General features: G+C 44.5%; 1 protein-coding gene across 2 annotated transcripts in view; it reads right to left on the bottom strand.

Annotated features, from left to right (window-relative positions):
• The window catches only part of KCNIP2 (potassium voltage-gated channel interacting protein 2), a 285,947-nt gene that overhangs the window by 95,766 nt on the left and 164,324 nt on the right, over positions 1-25,857 (bottom strand). Inside the window, exon 1 of one of the 2 annotated variants that reach the window (XM_086922656.1) lies at positions 3,377-3,580. The exons of the other annotated variant lie outside the window; for it this stretch is intronic. Coding sequence (XP_086778782.1) covers positions 3,377-3,461 — 85 coding nt within the window. The 5' untranslated portion in view covers positions 3,462-3,580. Of the gene's footprint in view, positions 1-3,376; positions 3,581-25,857 lie in introns of those variants that run through there. 2 annotated transcript variants of the gene reach the window in all.

The raw sequence follows: 25,857 nt of genomic DNA, 5'->3' as shown, positions 1-25,857 counted from the left end.
GGTTAGTAGACCAGGTATTTTTGGGTTGGGTTGGGTTGGGGTGGGCTGTAAACATTATATGCGGATCATAAATCAATCAGTATATATTGCAGGCTGACTGTTTTGCAACCTGCCCTGCATTTTCCAATGCAACTGCTGTACTAATAAGTAGCATAAAAAAGCACATTCACTGGAAATCACAAAAATATAGCTTACAAAAATGTCGGCCCTTTAGAAGCCACGACAGAAATCTACACCCAAAGTGACGATATTATACTAAATAGTATTTAAACCTAATATTTCTGTCAGTGGATATGTTTGCTAACAATATTCTGACATACAACTGGTGCAAAATGCACTCCTTTAGCATTCTTGTTACTGCTCCTCTGCTCTCCAGTAGCCCTCACCAGTTCATCTCAATCTATGTATCTGGACGAACCCGCCTCTCGGCGCTAGACAGCGCTAATGCACTGACACACTCCACGCTCCCGAGACACTGGTGGACACAACACCCCTCAGCGGCATTCACTCGTAAATTAAGATGAATGCTGATGGAAAGAGAGGACTGCCGAATGTAATCCAGAGGTTGCAACAAGGAGGCGGGTGAAGGATGAAGTGGGGGCAGGGCCTGGGGGACTAGCAAGAACCAGGAGCTTCAGTGGAAAACAAGAACAGGCTGTAGAGAAACACATTTTGCTCACAAACAGGCAGAAGCTTTTACTATGCCCTTATAACCCCAGGACAACTTGTGTGCACAGTGATCCGGCAACTGCACTCGTTAATTAGTGTACCATAATGTCAACACAAATTGGCACGGTGTTAACCTCTTTTCACTAGCCTGGAGCACTGGCCGCGTGAAGTGTGGTTGGTAGCGGCACCCAGACACCCAGTGGGTGCGCCTTGTCCAGAACACTGATAGTAGATCTCCACCCACAAAGACACCACCATTTTTAGAGTGAAGGGGAACACTTGTTTGTGGCTTAAAGGAAAGAGGAAGGAATGCCAGGGTAGGGCCAGGGCCTTCTCCCTTGGAACCGAGCACATCTATGCCACTGATCTCGGTGAGAGTGAAGACAGGCAAGGGGTGTACAATTTACTATTACTCTGAACAACATCAAAAAAGTGTTAGCTGACATTGGAAGTGGTGCCTGGGTTTTACACCGAATATTACCAGGGAAATGCACATATTAAAGATATATTTAGTAATCAGGGTGAATGAGTGTCTGAGCAAAGCCATAGGGAATACAGCCCTCCCTACTTAGTAATTGTCTCATCTGTCACATTGATGAATATTGGCTTATGCTGATGAAATCAATATGTAAATCAATTTCTCAGCCTGTTCAATGACTATTATTCCGGAAGATACAATCAGAGCCCAAATAACTCAAGCGGAGCTCACCAGATGCCAACTAAGTCAATCTGTGGAGAAGGCACCCTCTTGATGATCCACCTGCATTTATTGCAGTTGTTGCGGAGTGTTCTAAGTGTGTATTTTTAAAACCATAAATTCCCATGGCTAGGATCAAAGTTGTTTCAATAAAGCTGAATTTGGTACCCGTTCTTCTTTTATCACCGCTTTTAGCCTAGTTGATATATAGGTGAGTTCAATTTGCTCTAGGACTGATCCATGACAAGTTTTCTGAAAAAATAAAAATATGCAGCATTACTGTAGAGTCATGCTACAATGTATGCAAACATTCTACTATAAGGGGATTCAAAAAACTTCTCCATGAATAGGGTTGGGAATCTTCTCCTTAGCTATATTTAATTCTGCAGACTGTCCGCAGGAGTATTTGTGGTGGAAATGTGCCTTGACCACGAAGGATTTTTTCCATTTCTTTTTTTTAACTACAAAATTAAACCAAATTTCTTGTTGGGGAAATCACTTCCACCGCACTCCCACAAAAAATGGGCATGATTGATGAATTTTAACACCCGCTCTGTACATTTAGAGGAACCAATATGTTCAAACGGGGTAAAAAAAAGCCTTGACAAAGCATATGAATACTCACAAAGTAACAATTTTGCGAGTGTTAACTAACTTCCCAGTGACACCCCCCCCCCCCCCCCCAAGCTCCCTCTCAAAGTGACCATCCCTGGAAATTTCTATGTTCCCAGACCTAGTACAAAACTTTTGACTTTAAAGAATCCTCTGTGTTAGATGATTTTTCCTAGCAAAATGTTTCTTAATCTGGCCAAAACGTCTTTAGATCATGATTCAAACGCAAACACGATTCTCCACCATATAGTTAATCAGCCAGAGGGTTACATGACAATTTTTCAAACAAATATATTTGAAGAAAGAACTGGTGAACAATAATACACTGACAATCGCATAGCATTATGACTAGTACCGTAACCTGCTAGTTAACAGTGCATGTGTTAGCACTGCTGGCTACCACCTTTGAGATGACACGGCTCTAGCAGTGATAGTTGAATACAGAAGTATTCACTTGTCTCAGCCAAAAGTTTAGGTACTAGAACGTAACAAAAAGACAAAACTGGATTATCTGCTGACACGGGACAACTGGTGTCTGAAGAATCGAATTTGCACAAACGTTTTACAAAAACCAACAAAAAAATCTAAAATTGATAAATACACTGGAGGTCTGTGGCATTGATGGTGAAAGGAAAGGTTGCATTCCTGATGAGGGAGGCAATTTGTGGGGTCTCGGTACAGTATTGATCAGTTTGGGGGAGGGGAGCAAAGGTTTAGCTGGTGGGTCTTTCACGATTCTGTGGTGCGAACATGTTCTTCTCTGAAGTCACCCTAGCATTCTGGGTTTGCACCTCATGCAATGTCGGTAGGAGCGACTAATGTGATCAAACACAAACACAAAATGCACTTTCTCCACTCATAATTGAGTGGTGGCTTGTTCACGTCACTGTGTCTCTTGCCCTTCACTGGCATTTGAGAGAAGAGTCTCCCTCACTGTTGGCAAACACTGTGTAACGAAGGTGGTGGGCTCCAAACTTTGGAGGCATACATGTGTAAACGTTGCTGAAGCGGCCACACACACAAAAAACCTCAATGTAACCCCAGAAAACACTTACTACAGAACTAGGGCTGTCCCACAAAAACAATTGAATGAACTGACCACTGCGGCTTTGCCCAATGACAGAAGAAACACTCATAAGGGCCAAAAAACATATTCAATGTAACGTGAAATACGCTCTGCTTGCTAGAAGTGGAAACAAAGCACGAGGCAGAGTGGACCGGATTTTTTTATCTATAGAACTTTCACATAGAATTGGCGTACAACCAAAGCTGGAAAACGGGGTGGACGCCCGGGAACGGCGTTCCGGGAATGAACAGTTAGCATGAACGCAGTCCAAGTTTACACCCCAGTCTCGTTTCGCCGTGAAGCCACGCGAGAGGTTTGTCGGCGCTACTTACGCTTGCCCTTCCGTCTGGCGCCGAGAGGCAGCAGCACCTTCATGGTCTTGATCCGAACCCAGGCCGCTTGAGGGATGAACGCCATGCCTCCGAGCTCGGGCTGTCAGCAGCACTGCAGAGGCTCGCCTTCCCGCGCCGGCAGGCTGTGATTTACTCCTCTGGAGGAGCCCGTCTCTCCTCTGCTCCTGTTGTAGTCCTGCTTTGAGGCACTTGGAGGCAGAAGTGCAGCCGGTGGTCCCAACTTACCAGTGCTCGTTATCGACAGCGGAGGGAGGCGCTTTTATAGGCACTCTCCCTGCGCGCCCGGCGCTGCAGTCTCCTGCAAAAGCGCCCTCCGGGGCAGGCACAAAAGAGCAGATGCATACACCCCGTTTATTTAAAAGCTGATGAAAGGGGACAGCTCTTGTCGATGCTGTCAATCAAAGACGTAATAGAAAAGATGCATTCATGCTGGAACATGCCAAGGTCCTTTCTCAGAGTGTGTCACCGCGCCACCAATCCCCTCTTTTGCTTTACGTGAGTTGTTTGTGAAGGACACCCAGACACTCATAAAACGGACTAATTGCAGGCATATCTGTATGTAACGCACCGAGCCTACTACAGAAGACAAACTTTCCCCTCCCTCCTTCCTTTTCTCCCACTCATTTCTTTCTCTTTTCATGTTTCCAACTTTCTTTCCTTCCATCTCCCTTCATCCCCTCCTCCTATGCCTTATGTCCTTCCTTCCATTCTCCTTCTTTCATTCCTTTAATTCCCATTTTCTTTCTACATTCCCTCTTTCCTTCCCTCACTCTTCCTTGCATTATTTCCTCTCTCCCTATTTGTATCCTTTCTTCAGTCCTTATTTCGCTTTCTACCTTCTTTTATCATCTTTGACTTTACTCCTTTAACTGATTCTGTCCCTTTCACCCTTCATGTGTGCCCCCTGCTTTTCTACCTCCTTGTGATTCTTTACCTTCGTTTTTTCCTTGCTTTCTTTACCCCATTACCTCACCCCTTCCTTGCATATCTCCCCCCTTGAGTCCTTCAATTCTTCCTTAAATCCCTATCTTCTTTCCGTCTTCCCTCCTTGCTTGCACATCCAGTATTTTATTTCAGCTCGTTCTTTCTTTTTTCACTTTGCCATGTTTTCCCTCATTATTTCACCTTCATCACTTTTTTCAACCATCATGTCTCCCCTTCTTTCTTTACCCCCTTCCTTCATTTTTCTTTTCCATCTTTCCTTCATTTGTTTGTTCATTCATTCTTTACATTCAGCCTCTTTACTGGTTTCTTCCTTTCTTCCTCTGCTCTTAGTCTAACTATTCATTCCTCTTCTCCCTCCTCAACCACCTCTCCTGCCCCCCCCTTCCTGCCGTCCTTCCTTTCCTGTTTCTTTAAGCATCACTCAATCTATGTTGATCACTTACCATAAGATTTCCAATGCCTTTATACCAAACCCAATTCAGGGGACTATAGGATAGACAGAGGCTACTGATCCCCAACTGTGGTGATTCAGGTCACTTGCCACAAGTGCCCTGGGGTCTGTCCTACTACGGCTCTGCAAAATGGGGTAAGTAGATTTCCGAGCTTGACTCTCAGCATAACAAAGATGAGCAGCCAAAGGCTTCTCAGGGAGTTAGTGAGGAGGGACAAGAACACAACATTTAACAGTCAACTAATAGACCCAATGTGTTTGTTGTCCAGCCCAGTGATTATCTTAGTAAAAAGAAACTGCTTTATTATCACAGGCCAATGTAATGCAATACAATTCAAAGTAGGGCTCAGATGCAAGAGTCCAATTGCAACTACGAGGTCTAGTATAGAGGCCCATTTGCTATGGCGCCCTTTCCCTGTTGTGGGAGTTGGTAGAGTGCCAATAGTTCATTGGCTGTAGTCTAATCACAGATCCGACAAAGGTGAAGTTCACTAGGCCTCCACTCCCCCAGAACAGTTCACAGTTCAGTTCCTAGAGGTCATAACTAAATAAAAGATAATTTAGGCAACAGTCACATTTCCAGCTGCAGAACTGGGTCATTGCATATGCTTTAGTCTCTCATTTAAGGCCCTGTTACCTGCTTTTGATGTTGTGATCAGCTGGCAGTGGTGAGCGCTTCTTGGGCTGATAATCTCAGCGGGCTCTCCACTGATACCTGACTGCAGTGGTGATTTTACTTGGGACATGAGCAGAGACGTTTTAAGGCTTGGGCAAAGCGGCCTCTGGCCCAGGGCCCCAACCTTTCAGGGGGCACCCTGTTAGAGTCAGCTTTGTTCTGCAAAGTCTTGCCGAGAAATGAGTTTATGTTTTATGCAACATGCATAAAAAAGTTTCTCTTAGGTCAGACAACACTTGACATATGAGAAATGGGAGGGGGTCACAGAGAATATTTTCAGTAATATCAGTGAGCTGCAGCTGTGTTACAATATTGAAAACACAGGTTGCTATTTCTGAATATTAGATGTAAACACATTTAGAATTTGCATGAGAGTGCATGTGCACGGTCAGTGACTTGGCCAGAGAGGGCATGAAAGAGCTGAAATTGGATCATAAACCCAAAGCTGTTATGAACAGAGGCCTCCAAAATGTTTGTCCCAGGGATCCCAAATTCCTTAAGATGTCCCTGGAATGGAGCCAGGGTGAGGGAGAAAGAAGAAAGGACTGGAAGATACAACCTTCAGACTGAGATCCAACAGGTGCTTGTTGTGCATTTATGCCCTCTATACTGGGTTCACACAGGAGTTGGGCTTCTTTGTGCACTTGCGGTCTCCAGGCTTGTATTGGTTCCTGCATTGGCAGTGACATCAGTTCCCCCTTCACAGGATTCACTGTGAGTTAGCAGCAGCACCATGCATTCTGGCACCACAGTGGCACCATGCAGCACACAATGACTTATTGGCTTGATGTTTATATACAGTGAACTGTGAGGACCACGATGGGTGACTAAGTAATCCCATATGGTAGAGGGTGGCCCTGGCTTAGTTTCCAAGGGCAGTCAGCAACAATTGGGTGCCCCTGATACCAGAAAACACAGACGGCTTCTCCTAGTGGATAGTCTCTCCTCCTGCAGGACTAGGCAGTATCCTTCCTTTCTGAACAGGCAGGCAGGCTACTGGATAATATACAGACTTCAGCTTCTCCAGCTAGTTGTAAAGTTGTACAAACTTCTGAAGATGTCCACTTTCTTCTGTGAAATTAGCTGTCAAGCAGAGACCAGCCCTTTGAATACTCTGCAGAGCAGTACTTTCCTTGGTCATGAAGTAGTCGGAACTGGAACAAAATGGGGGGGTTTGAACCCTGTTTTTATACACATTTTCCAGACAGAGAATGTGGGTCTTCTATCTACAATTTGTGAACTGGTTTGGGATGGTTCTCTTTCAAGTATCATTTTCTGACTGTTCCTCAGACTCAGCCTTTGTGCAAGGGGATGGCTCTCACAACCGGTAGTGATAGGGCTGGTTCCAAGCAGGATAATCCAAAACAGGCACAGTGAAATGCGAGAGCACTGCATCTGGCTGTCCTCTGTCTCTCTTAAGCAGTAATTACGAAAAAGAGGTGAAAACATCTGCACCTATCTTAGGCGAGTCTTTTCACAAACTTTTGATGTACATTCTCACTTACAAAAGATGAATCAAAAAGCAGTAGAACTTTTCAATGCCATAAGGAAATTCTATTCCTCTTCGGGCATGCAGCACGTTCACGCTCTTTTAGAAATATATTGGGCAAAAATTCCTCCAACCATAACCTATGCCAGAGAGTATATTACCATAGCTAGATGAAATGTACTAAAATGAAGTGAAGGCAAATTATTACATAAGATAACGCTGTTGAGTCAGGCCATTCTGGTACAGATCCTTCTTTTAGAACTTGCATTCTCAATAGCTCCAGTCAACATAATCAGATGGGCTTTTAAACTCTTTCCTGTTTAGGAAGGCTCTTTAAGGGCTTTATTGAAACATAAAACATTCACATCAGGAAAAAAAGACACTTTTAAAATAAAACTTAAGACCACTTTAGAATACTTTCAATACACTGAAAGCATCCTCCGCCCCCGGTCCCCAGCACACTTGAAACTCTTTTTGAAAAAATATGACTCGTCGATTAAGCTATGAGCTTGATAAGGCACACTGCCTTCAGCTATCCCATGATATATCTCTCAGCCTAACATTTGAGTATAAGATCCCCCAACAGTACGTGAGATTTACTTTAGAACATAGTATCCAGAAATGTATCATCATCCTTCAATTAGGTATACTACCATTAAGGGCTTATACAAGAAGTTGGAGTGACCAAGATGAAGGTAGAGGGGTTTGCAACAAATGCAATAACGGAGCCCAGGATCTAATACATAGTTTATATATATGCTCCTATAAGGAGGTAGTAGAGGTTAGAAACCGTTTTATAAAACCCATTGTTTTTAGATATAACCTTTAGTCCTCCATCGACCTGATCACCTTTTTGAAATCCCCATCGAATAAATCTGTTTGTTATAATTTGTATAAAGTCATGAAATCTGTTTTACTCATGTTTTAAATGGATTTTTTTTGTATATGTCTGTAGGATAGTTTTATAAAAAGTGTATGAATCATGTATTTAGTTTAATTGTTGATCTCGCAAGAGAGCTACATCAATAAAATTGAAATTGAAATTGAGTACCATCTCTTAGCCCTACCATTTACCAAATGGCAGAGCTCATTAAGAACTATTCAGCAACCCTTTGCTAACAAAGTCCTCATAGATTTTTTTTAGGGAAGCCCTGTGACAATCTTCCCTCAATTCAGTGTGTGGGTTTCCACCCCCAGTCATAGGAATGAAGGCAATACATTTCCACTGTCCAGAGGAGGCTGTCTTCAACCCCCATCTTGTGTAATACTGAACCAGGGGCATCGAAAGTGGATCCCACCGGTCCTAGTATTCCTACTCTCACAACACAGAGTCCTACTACCAAACATGTGCTACATACTCACTGTATATATGTGCACTTGACATGCACACGGAATGTCAGCTCACACTTCTGAATTTCACATAATAGTGGAACTCTACATGAGAGGAGCCAGTAGGCTCACCTCTCCTTTCGCCCCTTACACTCCGGTATTCAATACCGCGGTCACGCTCCTAAACACCAGATCGGCGGTCAATCATCAGTACGAGCTATTCGATTACATCGATACTCACGAACCAGATCTCCTGTTTCTAACGGAGACCTGGTTCAAGGCCGACTCCCTGCCCAACGTTCTAGCTGCACTGCCCCCCTCATACTCTACCATCCGAGCGGACCGACCGGAGGGCAGAAGAGGCGGCGGAGTGGCCTTGATAGCTCGCACTGACCTTCATTTCCAGATCCTCCCTCCCCCCCCCATTCCTGAAGTAGATTGCCTGATAATCCGGTCGAGCTCTCATCTGGCTCCCCTGACCTCCGTTCTCATCTACCGTCCCCCCCACCCCACCCCCTCTTTTGTTTCCAGCCTCCAAGATCTCCTAGCTACACTGGTAGTAAACAACTCGTCAGTGCTAGTTTTAGGCGACCTTAACTTCTGGCCTAATGACCCTGCTGAAAGCTCCCTCTCTAAAGAGTTCACCGATCTTATGACCAGTTTCAACTTTACCCCCCACATTCACAGCCCCACTCACATACAGGGCCATTCGCTCAACCAGGTCTGGACCTTGAATATCCCCATCACACTTCCCCTCATTTCCCCTTGCTCCTGGTCTGACCACTTTTTAATCTCCTTTTCCCTTGCCTTAGCCCCAGCGATTAAGCCTCCGCTCCCTAGGAACACCTGGGTTAGAAAATGGGGCAAAGCCGACATGCCATCTCTTTGCTCGTCTCTGGCCAAATCCAGTCCCGATCTTTCCGGCCTCGCCGCCCCTGTCCAACTGGCCACCATCAATAATTGGTTGACCCAAGCGGGCGACGAATTCGCTCCCTTGAGGCGGATCACGGTTAAGCGAGCCCACGCTGCTAACCGTTGGTTCACCCTAGATCTCAAGGAGAAGAAACTGGCCGCACGGAGAGCCGAGCGAGCATGGAGAAGAGCGTACTGCCCTGCCCTAAAAGCCATCTATCTATCTATTCTTAAGATATATAAGCAAGGCATTCTTGATGCCAAGACCACATTCTACTCTAACAGGATATTGGCAGCGGAGTCCCAATCAAAAGAAATCTTTGCCACGGTGCATGAACTGGCTTCATCCGATAGAGCTACGGCCACGATCCCTCCCTCCCAATCCCTTTGCGATTCGCTCAACGATTTCTTCGTTGAAAAGGTCGCAAAGATCAAGATCAATATTCCTCTTCCATCCTCCACATTCACTAATCCTTCCCCCTCCCCCCACCATTCCTAAATTAACTTCCATTCCCTTCTTGACTAAAGCCACACTCCCCCCTCTGCTCCAAAGGGTGAAGTCGAGCTCCCCCCTGGACTTTGCCCCTGCTCACATCCTGAGAGAAATCTTCCTAACATGCCCTATTCCGCCCCTCACACTTCTTAATGACTCACTCAGCAATGGGGTTGTCCCCACCCCCCATAAATCTGCGGTCGTCATTCCTATTCTAAAAAAAGCTGGCGCCGACCCATCATCCCCTTCTGACTATCGTCCCATCTCTCTCTTGCCTTACCTGGGTAAGGTCTTAGAAACTCATGTGACCAGCACCCTGAGCACCCACGTGGAGACTAATCACTGCCTGGCCCCTCCACTCTACGGAGAAGGTGGTGATCTCAGTGATGGACAGCCTACGCGAGGGCATTGACACCAACCTTCCGCAGGCCCTCATCCTTTTAGATCTGTCCGCCGCTTTTGACACGGTGGACCACTCCATCCTTCTCACCCGTGTCAGGGCGACAGGCATAGAGGGCCTAGCCTTCGCGTGGCTCGAGTCCTTCCTGAGCGAGAGGGCTCAGGCGGTCCACCTTGCTGGTTTCACTGCCGCCTCCCGCAAGGTAGTGTGCGGTGTTCCCCAGGGCTCTTCACTTTCCCCCCTTTTGTTTAATTTATACATCTACCCCCTCATTTTTATGTTGCAGCAGCTCGAGGTCACGGTGTTCAATTACGCCGATGACATCCAGCTAATCTTTAACCTTTCCCATTCCCCCTCATCCGCCCAGAATGTCCAAACGGTCATGTTGTTCATTCAGGACTGGATGAACTGCAACCACCTCAAACTCAATCCGGACAAGACGGAGCTAGTCTTGACCGGAGGTGGTTGCAGCCCCTGGTCCCCGTCCCACTGGCCCCTCTCACTCGGTGTTCCCCCACTCCCTGTTCCCAAAGTCAAAACTCTTGGTATCCTCCTTAATCCCCAACTTTCTATTCACTCCCAGGTTAGTTCTGTTGTGTCTTCTTGTTTCTTCTCCCTTAGCACAATCAGGAAGATCTCCCGCTTTTTTTCCCTCCCGGCTCTAAAAATCATAGTGATGGCAATGGTGCTCTCTCGCCTTGATTATGGCAACATAATCTATAATGGCGCGCCGGCCTATGCTATTCACCGTCTGCAACTAGTGCAGAACCAGGCAGCCCGCCCGATTCACGGCCTGCCTAAATTTCATCGTGCCACCCCTCTATTGCAGGCACTACAGTGGTTGCCTGTGAAAGAGCGAGCCTTATTCAATCTTGGCTGCCGTACCTTCCAGGCCAAAATGGGCACCGCTCCGGAGTTTATATGCTCTGCCATCAAGTCTTATATACCGGGTAGAGAGCTCCGCTCCACCCACATGGCACTCCTGACCACTCCTCAATTTAAAAAGAAGAAGGCTGGTGGAACAAAATTTGCGGTCCTCGCCCCTGCGTTTTGGAACTCCCTCCCTGTGGAACTCCGTATTTCACCCTCTTACACAGAGTTCCGGAAAAGTCTTAAAACCCTGCTTTTCTCCCGAGCCTTCGCTGTCTAACTCCCTCTGCTACTGCTGTTGTTTCGCAATCCGAAAAGCGCCATGAAACCGCGTGGTATAAGCGCGCTCAATAAATGTTTTTAAATTCAAATTCAAATACAGAGGAAAAGGTATGCTCACATTAAAGATTCACAAAACATAATACCCTGCCATCACCACTTTATATAATGCACCCAGGGCCTGGATAGGTGCCCAATGCCCCCTATGAGAAAGCACACAGTGAGACCCTCCAGGTCACAGGAGAGGTTCAGGCCTCCACATTACAAGGGTTAGGCTTAGGCCTCTGCATACACTCTACATTCTTGTGACATCAGGGCCAAAATAAATGCCAGAATACCAGTTTCATAAGCAGTTGGACACTCAGGGAAGGGGTGCACACCTGTTTACAATGCAAAGGACATACCCATACCAACACTTTAATATGAAAGAAGCAGTGACAAAGACAAAAGGTCTGGCTTTATTATTCTAATGCATGCACACCGAGATATGTAGAAATACGACCACTCTATATGTTTCAGGCCACAGTGAAACCTTCTGCGTCATCAGACACTGACTATGAGCAAGAAACAAAAAGACAAAAAAAGAGAGAAAGAGGAACGAAGAAGATGATGGTAACACTGACAAAAGGAGAAAGCAGGGATGAAAAAGAACTTCTACAAATGAGATAAAGAAATAGGAATTATAGAGTGGTGGAAGAAGGAGGTATGAGGTGGAATCAAGACTACATAGTCTTTGAATTCAGCAAGTGCTAGCATTTGGCAATGCTTTTAAGAAAATGTTTGTGGAGCTGTACATTTTTGAATGAGGAAGCCCAATAACCCCAAACCAGTCTCGGATTGGTTGTGTTCCTGTTCAAAGGGGTACAGTTTGGGAGTTTAAGCTGACCTGTTTTAATTGAAGAAGGACCAAGGCTAATTTATAGATGGTAATAGCTGTCTTTAATGACACAGTCAAAACACACAATGGACTAGAATCCAATCTAGTGCGATTATCAGGGGTTAGGATTAATTCAAATACTTAAGACATTACTTTTTAGGTCTCGCCTAACAGTGTGCATGGGCTCTAGCATCAAGAGGTATTGTATACAGTAACCTTTTCGCTGCGGCGCAAATTCCGCTGCAGTGCGGGTGGGGCTAGGGGGTGGTGTGGTGCTCCTGTATTTATGACGGCTCCACGCCGTCATGAGTCACGGGCTCCATGTGCTTATGATGGCGTGGAGCCGTCATAACCCCGCCCACTCACTAATTCGCCCGCACATGCGGGGAATCAGTGCTGCGTGGGCGGAGCGGCAGTTGCATGACGGCTCCACGCCATCATGAGCACACGCCTTCCGTGACTCATGACGGCGTGTAGCTGTCATTAGCACGGAAGCAGTTAAAGGGATTGGAGCCCACCTATTACTTCCCTTTTGCTGGCTTGATTGTCGTTATTTTTAGCTACCTCTTTCTTGGCCACCATATGCCCCATATCACTTCCTTTTATTTCTCTGGAGAATGGACCAACTTCTAATTAATTTAGTTTGATTATTGTCCTTCTGCTGTCTTCCGCTGCTCACACTGTGATTCATGGTACATTATTTTCATTTTTCGGTCCATCGTTTCCACTTCCATGGTACACCTTTGGTTGCAGTTAACTACATTCCTACAGGGTTGTTTGTTGTTGCCTTAAATTGTTTTGGAATTCAGTGCTTCCTTTTACAGCATCAGTTCAGAGTTTCCCTTTATAGCACCAAGCTGCACAGAATATTAAAGCAGTTCATGTCACTGCATGTGTTTGTAGGCTGCACCTCTTCTCTGTGCATGCAAAGGTTCTGTTTAAAGCTTACACTAGTCGAAACTGGAATCCCATATTCTTTCCAGACGAGCAGTCCACTCACATGCTTCAGGCAAGGCGCCCACTAAGCAACCTAAACAGTTTGGACACATCTGTGTCTTTTCAAACACAAAGTATGTGGATTTTTAAAGAGCCTCAGTTTTGGGCAGACCTGCAGTTAATCCATTTCTCCTTAAAACCTGTGTCGTCAGTTCCATAGATAGTCCACCTCTCCTCTGTGCATACAAAGTATGTGTCTGTTTAAAGTGTGTGAAAAAACACCCTAGGCAGTCAATAACAATGGCCAAGCAAGTGATCTCAAAACAATAAGTAACTATAGGTGAGAAAAAGGGGGATTTAAAATAATCAAAATTTTAATATAAACAATTAAAAAAAACATATACATACATAACATCATCATAGTTATACAATGATATAACTATGATGATGTTATGTATGTATATGTTTTTTTTAATTGTTTATATTAAAAATTTGATTATTTTAAATCCCCCTTTTTCTCACCTATAGTTCTTACTGTCATTTGAGATCACTTGCTTGGCCATTGTTATTGACTGCCTAGGGTGTTTTTTCACACATTGTTATCCCTGCCCTAGGAGCTCACTGTTATCAGTGTCCAGGGGGTCCTTGTTTTTTACAATCCTGTGTCTGTTTAAAGCCTTTCAATTTTGTGCAGGGCAGCAACTACTTAATTTCTCCTTAAAACCTGTGCCTTGGTACTCATTCTCAAATGTATTCCACAGAAAGTGTTTTAGTCTCCCAATACTAATATGCAGTTAGGTGCAAGAGATGTAGTCTAACGGCCACAGCTCCATTCCACTTCACTCCACTCCCCAACTCCGGTCCACTCCAATGTACCAAAGTGTACCCCACTCCACATCAATCTACTTCAATCTACCTCACTCCACTCCAATATACTCCAAACTAACTCACTCCACTCTGCTCCAATCTACCCCACTCCACTTCAATATATCCCACTCCACTCCAATCTACCCCATCTACACCATTCTACCCCAATCCATTCCTCCACAGTCTACCCCCACTCTACTCCAATCTACCCCACTCCACTCCAATCTAACCAAATCTATCCCACTTCAATGTACCATATTCTAATCCTCTCCAGTCTACCCTAATCTACCCCACTCCAATCCACCCCAATTTGTCCCAACCTACCCCACACAACTCCACCCCACTCCAGTGTACCCCACTCCACTTCTCTCTACCCCAATCTACCTCACTTCACTCCACTTCAAAAAATCCCACTCCTCTCCAATATACCCCAGTCCACTCCAATTCACCCCAATCTACCACACTTAGCTCCAGTCTACCTCACTCCAATATACCCCAACCCACCCCACTCCAATATGCCCAACCCCTCCCCAATCTATCCCACCCCACTCAAATGTAACCCACTTAAATCTTCCTGAACCTATTCCAATCCAATTCTCCCCAATCTACCCCTCTCCACTCAATCTACTTCAATCTACCCTACTCCGCTCTACCCCGATCTACCCCAGTCCATTCCAATATACCTCACTGCACTCCAATCTACCTCACTCAATCCAAATCTACCCCACTCAATCCAAATCTACCCCACCCCACTCCACTTCCCCCAATCTACCCTAATCTACATAAAAAATCTCACTCCACCCCAATCCACCCCACTCCAAACTACCCAACTCCACCCTAACCCACTCAATCTACCCCACCTCACTCTACCCCACTCAAATCTACCCCAACCTAATCCTCTCCATTCCAATCTATTCCACTCTAATCTACCCCACTTGCATCCAATCCACCCCAATCTACCCCACTCCACTCTACTCCATTCTACTCCACTCCAATATACTGACTCCACTCTATTCAAATGTACCACACTGTAGTTCACTTTTCTCCAACCTACTCCACTCCACTATTCCCCAATCCACTGCACCCAACTTCACTCCAACCTACCCAAATCTTCCCCACTCCACTTCAATCTACCCTACTCCACTACACTTCAATCTACTCCAGTTTATCCCACTCAACGCCAATGTACCTCAATCTACCCCAATCCACTTCAATCTAACACAATCTATCCCACTGTATTCCAATCTACCCAGCTACACCCCACTCCCCCAATCTAACTCACTCTCCCACTCCAATATATCACACTCCACCCCACTCCAATGCACCACAATCTACCCCACTCAACTTTAATCTACCCAAGTCCACTCCAATCTATCTCACTCCAATCTACCACAATCTATTTCACTCAACTCCAATCTACCCCACTCCAATCTACCCCAATCTACCCTACTCCAGTCTAACCCAATCTAGCCCACTCTATCTCACTCTACCCCACTCTACCTCAGTATACCCACACCACTCTACCCCAATCTACCACACTCCACTCTACTCCAATTTTCCACTTTACCCCACTCCAAAGTACTCCACTCCAATCCACCACAATCTACTCTCCTCCAATCCATCCCAATCTACCCCCCTCCAACCCACCCCAATCTACTGCAGTTGTGGCAGCTGTAGTCACTGTGGTAAAGTTAGCTACTTTTGCTGCTGTTGTCTCTGCTGTGGTGACAAATGTGGTGGTTGCTTTGGTCCCTGCTGAAGTTATAGCTGTGTGCTAAAGTGGTGCATGTTATTGGGGGTTCGTTGTTCCCACTGTGGTCCCTACTGTGTTAAAAGTTGTTTTGTTGCCGTTGTCTCTGTTGTGGTGGTAGTTGCTGTTTTTTCTGTTATTACAGCTGTGGCCTTTGCCTTTGTAACTGTTGTTGTGGTACTACACTGCTACAACTACAGGTGTGGTGAAAATCATCACAATTGTTATCGTTCTGTGCTTGGAAATATTCCTGCAGTTGCTGTTGCTATTGTGCTGGTGGCAAGGTCACAGCGTTACTACTGCTCTGGTCCCTGCTGTTGATGAAGCTATTGTCAGTACTACTGTTAATGCTGTTGTAAAACCTCTGCTTAACACTCTAGTTGAGCCTGTGGTCGCAGCTCTGGAGCCAGTAATCGTGGTAGCTTTGGTTCTTGCTGTGGTGTCTGCTGTCAACAGATGTGGTCACCACCCTCACAGCTTTGAGTGACAAAATATCATACTGCCAAAATATTAACTCCACTCCATCATCTACCATAATATTGTGAATGCAAGTTCATATGTAAGTATAGGTTTTCCCATTTTCATTCTACATCAAATTAGCTTGACATTATAGAGTGTGAAGGTATGTAGAAGTCGAGTTAAGAATAATAAATCTATACTTGTTTAAGCATGCTTAGCTTAACAATATAGTGGCCTTCAACTGTGGAGTTGATATTTTGGGAGGACAATTTTTAGAACTATTTGTCATGTTAGAACACCCTACAGTACTCCCTGTTGTGCTTGCAGTGGTCGTTACGTCTGTGGCGGTGGCCATTGGATCAGCCTTTGTGGCAGTTGCTTTTTCTTTTCCTACTCTTCTTGCTGCTACATTTGCTGTTGTGGTCCCTTCTGTGGGGGCTGCTTTTGTCACAGCCAAGGGTCCTGCTCTTGTGTGTCGCTGTTGTCCCTGCTGAGGCAAACACTGTGGTGTATAGCCTTTCTTACCCAAATTATTACTGTTGGTCAAGGACATCGTGGCTGTGCTTATAGTCACACTTTTATGTATGTGCACTGGTGCAGTTGGACGGTCAGTACTTGGAGCCTGGGGTGTTTCATATGCAAAGGTAGGTTGAATGATGCGTGTTCGAGTTTGTACCGGTTAGTCATCCCTCAACTCCTTTGTTTTCTTCCCTAGGGTTAAGTCCGAGTACTTCAGGCTGCTTTTCCATTCACCTTAAGCTCCCCTGCTCTTCCTCCAATTATATTCTCTCTTCTCCTTTCATGTTTTGGGACAGTATAATGAATGTTCAGTAGCTCGACTTCACCTTCTCTCTGAAAGAGTTGGTAAGGAAACACGTTGCATGTTACTGATATATGACAAATCATGGGGCAATCGTGCGGAAGACATATGTTGCTCCGGTCCTTTCATATGTCATTTCCACATGAGCCCTGTTCCTAAACTCTGTGTTGGATCCGCAATACTGTCCACTGTATAATCTATGTGTTCCATTTTTCCCAAAGATTGGCGCTGTTCTCCTGTCTGAAGTCTGCCGACCAACTCACCTGCTATTGCCTATCCCCAATTCCAAATCCTGGAAGAGCCATTTGGTGTTCTAATGTTAATGTTAATGTTATGGGTGTCTTATATAGCGCTCGGCTACTCCGAGGAGTGTCCCGGCGCTTTCTACAGGAAGGATGCTGTGAAGGCTTGGGAATGCCATCAGAGGGACCTCTCTGTATCCTTTGTCTGCAGTATGTGGTCACTGCTGATGTCCCTACCGTGCTTGCAGCTGTTGTTGGTGCATTTGTCCCTGCCGTGCAGGCAGCTGTAGTCTCTGCTCTGGTCCTTTCTGTAGTTTCAGCAGTTGTCCTTGCTGTAATGGCAATTGTTGTTGTCTCTGCCTTTGTAGCAGATGCTATTGCTGATGTCATGGCAGATGCCAGTGTTGCTGTGGTGGTAGATGTGGTTTCTGTTGTAGTCCCGGTTGTGGATTTAGTTGTGGTTGCTGCTGTGTTCCTTGCAGTTATGCCTGCTGTTGTCAGTGGCTTGGTGGCATCTGAGGTCTTTGCTGTGGTTACAGCTGTGGGTGCTCCTATTAGCCCTGTCGTGGTGACAGCAGAGGTTGCTGCTGTAGCCCCTGCAATGGTTACAGTTATGATCACTTCTATGGTTCATTCTTTGCTGGCAACTATTTCTGCAGTTGTTGCTATTGTGTAATGGCTGTGATCATAGCTCTTGAGGCTGGTGTTGTTGCTGCTGTAGTCCATGCTGTGATAAAAGCTAAACAGGCTGCTAAGGGTTTTGGCAGGGTGGTAACTGTGTTTGATGCATTGGATCCGACTGCAATGCCAGTGGTGGACACAGCTCTAACCCCTACTGTGCTGGCAGCCTTAGTTACTCCAATTACCCCTGCAGTCACTGCTATTGTGTTTGGAGTGGTTACATCTGATTTTGCTTTTGTCGTATCTGTTATTGCTGCTTTGGTTGTGGCTAGTTTGGTAGCAATTGTGTGGCTTTGGTGGCAGCTGTTGTTGATGCTATAGTCCCTTCTTTGATGACAACTTTTGTTACTGCTACAGCACCTTATGTTGAGTTAACTGTTGTTGCTGTTCTTGTTGTGGACACATCTGTGCTGACTGATGTTGACTCTGCCTTTCAGAGTACAGTAGCTGCTGCTCTTGTCCCTACCATGGAGCCAGCTGTGGTCGTTTCTGTGTTTCCTACTCTGGTTACAGCAGTGTTTTCTACTATTGGTCCCATTGTCCTGACAACTGTTGTTTTCCCTGCCATGTTGGCAGCTGTGTTCCAGTGGAGTCATTTATGCCAGAGTGCAACTGCAGAGAGATACTACTTATTTCACCTTCTGATCAATGTAAAACCACAAAGCAAAATGTATAACTGTTCAAATCAACACAGGCCGCTTTTATCATTAATCTGTATTTTGCAGTCACATTTTTTCGCAGACAGCTGAAGCTCAGATCTCAGGGCCCAGGCCATTCCATTATGGACTGGAATGCGTATTTGTTCTCTCTAGTCCTCGTTTTGTAGTGTACATTTCTCAGCATTACTGAAGAAAGGACTGTAATGAGAACCTACCAATACTGAGAATTTCAATGCATTTTAGTTACAAAACATTGTCATTTTTTATATGAATATATGAAAGTTGCTGGAGGTTGAAAAGTTCACAATGCTTCATAAAAGCCATGATCAGCATTGTCCTCAGATAGCAGTTGCTCTCTCCGGCTGCTGCTAATGCGTCAACTAAAAGCATTGAACGTTCTCACACATTGTGCTTCAAACAATGAGCGCGGTGTGCAGGATGAAGTCATTGCCAACGTGAGAGAGAAGCGAGGCAAAGAGGGGGCGCGGGAACTGATGGACAATTCGGCTACATTCCCTGTCTTTCTTTGACAAAAATGTTGAGGTGTGTTATATGCATGTGCTTGAATTTCCTTTTGTGTGGATTCGTGGTATTCCAACAGGTGTGTCCTGAATATCCTATGTCGATGATTTATTATGAGCAGTGCTCATTCGGGCACTGTCTTGGGAGTCCAGTGGCGTAGATAGAGGGGCGGGGTCATTTCTGCGGCACAGGTGAGAAAGTTGTGTCTGTCGACTACCACCATCTCCCCGAGAACCAGCCACCTGTTGTCCGCCACCCCTGCCTTCCCCTCGAAGCAGGTCATCCATCGGCCGCACTCCCGCTCTTATCTGCACCAGGCGGCAAACTTAGGGGCCGCCCCGGGTGGCAGTAGGTCTAGCTACACCGCTAAAGGAGTCTGTCTTGCTAGTGCACCTACCTAAATCTGTTTCCTTTTTATAAGTATGAGATATACAGACATATTTTAATACTCAACTCATCTGTTGCCTTTACTGTTTGTAAAACTGTGGTATGGGCTGTAGTCGAAATACGAGAATATATGGGTAAAAAGGGTGACAGAAAACACATTTTAATGAGACATCCTCAGGCCCATTTTCAGCTAGATGCTACACCTAGCTGTTTGAGAGAGGTTGCCCTAGGAACTTAATTTACATGCTTATGGGTCGTTTTCTTAAACTAATTCCTATAATACCTATCTCAAAATAAAGCATGTTCCAGCCAGGTGCTAAACACATGATAGAAAATGGATATCAGCAAGCCCAGTGGATGGTTCAGACATGAGAACTCCCCACTGCGGAGTTGAGAGTTTGTTATTTGTATTTTTGCCTCTCTGGGACTTTTTCTAAAATGTAGTTACCCTCATCCACTTCCAGTGGTATGTTTCACAATACAGGCTCTTCATGACAAGACATACATAGGTTTAGGTAGATCCAGGAATCAGTCCTGAAGAATGTCCCTGTTGATGTTTATGCATCAAAGGAGGGCAGAAACATGTTGACCTCAACTCTGGGATTTTATATCTCAGGGCTCACCTGGGGGTGAAGGGAGTAGCAGCAGCAGTGCCCTTGAATATCTGCCTCTTTCATTGGACTGTGACAATATACTAACATTAGGTATGTTTGCCACTTAATGACTATAAACAGGTAGTATACTACGTACTGTGTAATTCTTTAAGCAATTCAAATGTAAAGCTCTGCCTCCACTTTAATCTAAATACATATGTGTATTGTACTTTTTCTTACATATTTCTGCATTTATCTCTTAGTCACATTGCAATAAACGCTGAGAGTCTCAGTTTTTAAGTCTATCAAAGCTGTCACCAAACCTATTGTGTTCAATGAACAGAGAGGAATTTGGGTCCTCACAATATTGTCTTGCATGGTACAGCAAATTTCAGCCATTGGCCTGAAATATTATCAATCACCTGTGGATCATCCCACAGGGCTATTACAGTCTTGCTGTCTTTCTATTGACTCTTTGGACGTATTGCCCTACTTTCATTGCAATTGAATGGGACTATTTTACATCTGAAAAGCAGGGCCAATCATCACACATGTAATTCTTTACGTTATATTTTTATGCTGTACACAAAACAATCATCTTATTTTTTGTTACCAGAGCAGCGATTCGTTTATTCGTTTTGTCTATGTTCGAATGCGAACCTTACAATAAGATGGCACTCTGACTCTACTCTCTTGTGGCATAGATATCTGCCATGCAACTCTTCTTTCCCTCTCCTCTGTTGTTAGACCACTGGATCCAATAAGCATGCCTAGGAGCCAAGCTGTAAGCCTGCTGGGAGGCCACATTTCTTTTTCAGTGTTTCCAGCTGCTCCCTCGACTACAGACAAACATTGATGGCACCAATGAGTGTGGCCTGTAAATCAGAATGTGAGCCAGCCCATTGGATTTTCCAAGCATTGTTGTTATGGCACTGTGTGCTGATGGGTGGAATGTTCTGCCTGTGTGGACAGTGGGGTGCAAGTACAGCTCTTACAAATGCACTGCCCACTGTACACCAAGTATAGAGATTAGGACAAGTCTGTGGGATGGGGCGAGAAAATCGCGATAGGTGGAGGATAACCCGCTATAGCAATAAGTCTTTCCCAATAAAGAATGCTAAGGTTGGGGAAAGGGTGTCTACACATTTTGTAAAAACTGCAAATCTGCTAACTTATAAGATTGGAAACCAGTTTTTTTCTCCCAGATTTTGATCTTCATCACAAACTGAAGTCATTGAAGTTTAAAAAAAAAATATTTCAGTAAAACATTTATTCTTTTTAGGTTTTGCCTGCACAGCACTTGCGCTGTGCTTCTAAAATCCAATGTATTTAATATAATAAAAGGGGCTTACATCCCACCCTTACTTTTTATTTGTTCGTGTGCTTGCCACTTACATTTCCTCCATTTCTATTGGTTGTAGCACACTATTTCCTGTTGTTCCTCATGTGTTTCTCTTATCAGTGTTCCATAGCCCAAGTACTCATTTCCATCCCATTTGGTGGAACTTCTTTTGTTAGTTTTCACCTGCACAGCGTTTACGGTTTACATTTATGTAATCTCCCCTTGGGTGCACACATTTCAAGTGTGCTTGTCGGTTCCTTTTTTTTCTTGATTTGTTCAACACCTTTCATTTACTCTTTTCGTGTCGGCACCCATTCCGAGCATGTTTGTTTACTTTTCTGCATGCACTGCATGCCTATGTGATCCCTCTCCTTCACTCCCACCCTCCTCCCATTCTCAGGGGTGTTTTCCTTCCCCTCCCTATATTCCATTCATGGTGTTAACCCGCACCAGGGCCGGACTGGCTACCGGGCGTTTTGGAATGCTGCTGAGCTGGGGGCTGATTTCGTTGATGGGAACCTGCGTGTGCTGAATGAAATTTGTTTTGCTTTGTTTATTTCAAAGCCCACGCATGTCTCCATCAACGAAATCAGCCCCCACCACAGTGAAATCAGCCCCCAGCTCAGCAGCATTCCAAAACGCCCAGTAGTCAGTCCGGCCCTCACCCACACCCTCTCCTGATCTTAGCATAGAAGTTTTATTCCTACAGAAGTTCTTTGACGCACAGATTGTATTTCTGAGCTACTATAATACAAGAAGAAGCCTTCTTTCTACAAAGAAACTTCACTGTTAGCTGTGCTTTTTTGCACTTCTTATGCTCTTTGTCTTTAGGGACTTTATTGCGAGGATGTGGCATTACGGTTAGAGATGCCGATTTACAAAATGGGGATCCATATTCGAGTCTCGGTGTTGGTTATAAATTCTATGATTGTGTGCATATTACTTTCAGTCCTTATCCTATTTCAAATGTCTTTGCGCGTATGTTTATTTTGCTTTTAACTGTGCCATGCAATTTTACTAGCATGCTTCTTGATTCTGAAAATGCAGTGAGCGTGACTGCGTTTTGAGGCACAGTTAGAATTCAATCGATACGAAACATCAAATAATTAATAATTGCAGTAGCAAATAAGGAATATATTTCATTTTTGGGTGAGTCGTAAAATGGTCACATTAAATTATCACTTTTATTGATTAACGTGATCACTTAAATTCAGTGGTTGCATTTGTTTACAGCACCTCTACTTCCTGGGGTTCTAGGAAAATTCTATTTTGTATACTATTTTACATATTCAGTAGCAGAAAGTGGGGGTAAGTTTGCATTCTCATCTACATTGCAACAAAAGCACTTTGAAGCACACTCAGTAATAAAGAGCTGCTATTTTTTCATAAAAATCAACATTTCCCTTCAAAGTGCTTCATTGTGGCTTCTGGCTACATCTAATGCTCCTGTAATTGAATTTTTTTAAATGGTGGCCATAATAACCACCATTAGCTTACTTCTCAGACGATGTAGAGAGAGAATATATGTATGTGTGTCTATTAATTGTTGAAGCGCATTTTCCATTATGAAGTACACTGCATGCAAATCCTTTGTGGTAACTGTGTGTGCACCGTAACCTCCAGGAGTCCCACAGATAATCTATTTTTTATACTATTTGTCAACTGTTACATGTCTTCCCAAAACAATATGTATATCATACTATTCTATATGGTACAGTAGGGGGAAAGTTAGTTTGGAGGCCGAAACCTATTAGCAGTAAAATATGAATTCAAAAGTCAGCAACAATGTTTTACCTACCTCATTTGTATATTTCTAAATTAATACATACAATTTAGTAGTGTGTGAAATAAATATACTTTTCTGTTTTCAAAAAGCACAAACTGGACAATTATTTAATGAGACTTACTGTTTCATGCTCACAATTATAAATTACTCTTAACAGCACCTCCTCTGAGTACATCGTATTCTCTGCTGTGCTGCCCCCCAAAAAGTCAACTGCTACAATGGGATGCCTCTTTCTCACTAAGGAAAAATTGTGGACCAATTTCTTGTGCAGACTCGCATCCTGCGCAACTAATAACACAATTTCGCACATTTATTACATATATTACTATTGGTGTTGTCAATATTTGTAAAACATGTTGCACTGCAGTACAGGCTGCAATGCAACATAGCTAGAAATGTTTACAAAGCCAATAGATGTCACATAGGCGAAACCTATTGGCTTTGCCAGTGCTTGTTCATCATGCATATATTTGATCCAATCACAAAAAGTTATAATAGAAAAGAACAATCGCTTCACAATTGCAATTTGCTTTGACAAACCTGCGTTCTCACGTTTTGTCTGACGTGCAAAATAAGTTCAGTATTGTTTGGTTTCATCTCAAGTAAGTCACCCACTATTACCGGGAGAGTCAGGTGACATGACGAAGCTCCAGTGAAAAGAGTTTCAGAGACCGAAATAAGAACCAGAAACAAGGGAGCAGCCCGCTATGTTTCCTGGGGCCAGGTCGAATATAAAGGTTGATCAGCTTGAGGGTAATTTTGCTCATAAATTCAAAGTGCCAAAAGTGTACAGATTTTTACTTCAAAGAACCAGTTGGCGGTGAAAGTATACAGATCTGAGTAAAAGCGGTGATGGACATATGAGGGTGGCTAATTGAAGAAACCATGAACATAGAGCCAAGATTTTAATTCCTTTTCAGGATTAACTATCATAACAATAAAACTATGTTGACAATTGCTAAAACACTCTCTGCACAAGCTGATTGGCCTCTTGACGTAGAACAGTAAATGCTATTCATTTTATCAGTTTGAAAATGTGGGTCGAGCTCAATGATTTTTAAAACAATTGCTTTCCCACCCTCCTGACTGCCGCTATCGTCTAAGATTCGACTAGGGTTATTGGGCGTCTCAACCTTGTTTCTTGAGGGTCCGAGCCTGGCCATATTTACAGGATATGCATTTTAGGTACAATGACATACGGTAAATCAAAATGGGAATTATTATGGTCCTGCCGTGCTAAAACCAATATTGTACACCCAGTAATGGGCTGCAGTAAGGTGATAGGCTACCTCTTCTTCCTCTGCCCTTTCAATTTCCGATCCTTATTATCCACACTTAGGGCCAGATGTAGGTAAATTAGATTTACCGATTTATAATTACCGAATTTTACCGATTCGGTAATTAAAAATCGGTAAATCTAATGTGTGGATATGTAGGTATATCCAGATGTTCAAATACCGAATCTTTAACAATCGGTATTTACCGATTCTGTAAATACAGAATCGGTAATGGCCATTCATTCCTATGGGCTTCAAAGCCCATAGGAATGAATGGGCATTACCGATTCTGTATTTACAGAATCGGTAAATACCGATTCACACAAGGGTGCAGGGGGTGTCACTTTGACACCCTCTGCCACCCCCAAAACAGGCACGGGTGCCATGTGGCAGGCAGACCTGCCCTAAGGGCAGGTCTGCCTGTCACATGGCATAGGTGTGCATGCACACATGTGCATGCACACCTGAATCGGTATTTTACCATCAAATTGGATTTGATGGTAAAATACCGATTCGTTAAGGCTCCTGGGACTCTGAAGAGTCCCACCTACATCAGAAAAATACCGAATCGGTAAAAATACCGATTCGGTATTTTACAGAATCGGTAATTTTACCGAATCGGTAAAATTACCGATTCTGTAAAAATGAGCCCCTACATACCATTTCAGGTATACCGGTCGGTAACGGCCGAAAATAACCATTTTCGGCCATTACCGACCGACCTACATCGGGCCCTAAGGGCCCTATTACAATCTCTACCCGATATCGTCTTGGTCATGGGACTGACCAACATCCAGTCAGTGATCCACACCGAACACTCCTTGGTCTCTTTCCTATACTTTACACTGGGAGAATGTATTCCGGCCGTAAACCAGATGGAATGCATGCTCCCATTGTAAAATAGGATGTGCAGTTCATTCCTGCCGTCCATGGCTGGCACCTCAAGGTGCCTGCCGCGGGGTGCAGGGATCAACAGGGGGCACGGTGCCCCCAAGGGGCCCTGCTGGAGGCCCCCAAAGTCGAGTTCCAACAGCCTTTCGATGTCGGAAAGTCTGTCACGGAAAGTCTGCCGAAACCTGACATCGTAATCACTGGGGTGGAAAGAGACGCCCTTGGGAATACTGGCCACATTCCGACCGGTGGACATGCTCTCCAACCCCATCGGAAGCCAGTCAGAATGACAATTTGGATTCCTTTCTGACCAGGGCCAGCGCTAGGCATGGGCAGCGTGGGCAGCTGCCCAGGGCCTCGCACCAGCATGGGGCCACGCACTGGTGATGTGTCCTGTCGGTTCCCTGGCGATCCATTTCAAAGAAAGGTGTCACTTTTTTTTTAAATGGAGGGGCCCCCTCCCTTGGCCTCTCAGGGATGGTATCTGGATACATAAGGTAGGGAGACGCTCCCTTCAATTGAAAGGA

This window comes from Lissotriton vulgaris, chromosome 5 (assembly GCF_964263255.1).
Source record: "Lissotriton vulgaris chromosome 5, aLisVul1.2, whole genome shotgun sequence".
In the NCBI taxonomy this organism is placed as follows: domain Eukaryota; kingdom Metazoa; phylum Chordata; class Amphibia; order Caudata; family Salamandridae; genus Lissotriton; species Lissotriton vulgaris.
Note: the sequence above shows the minus strand (reverse complement) of the source record. Positions and strands in the feature narration are given on the sequence as shown.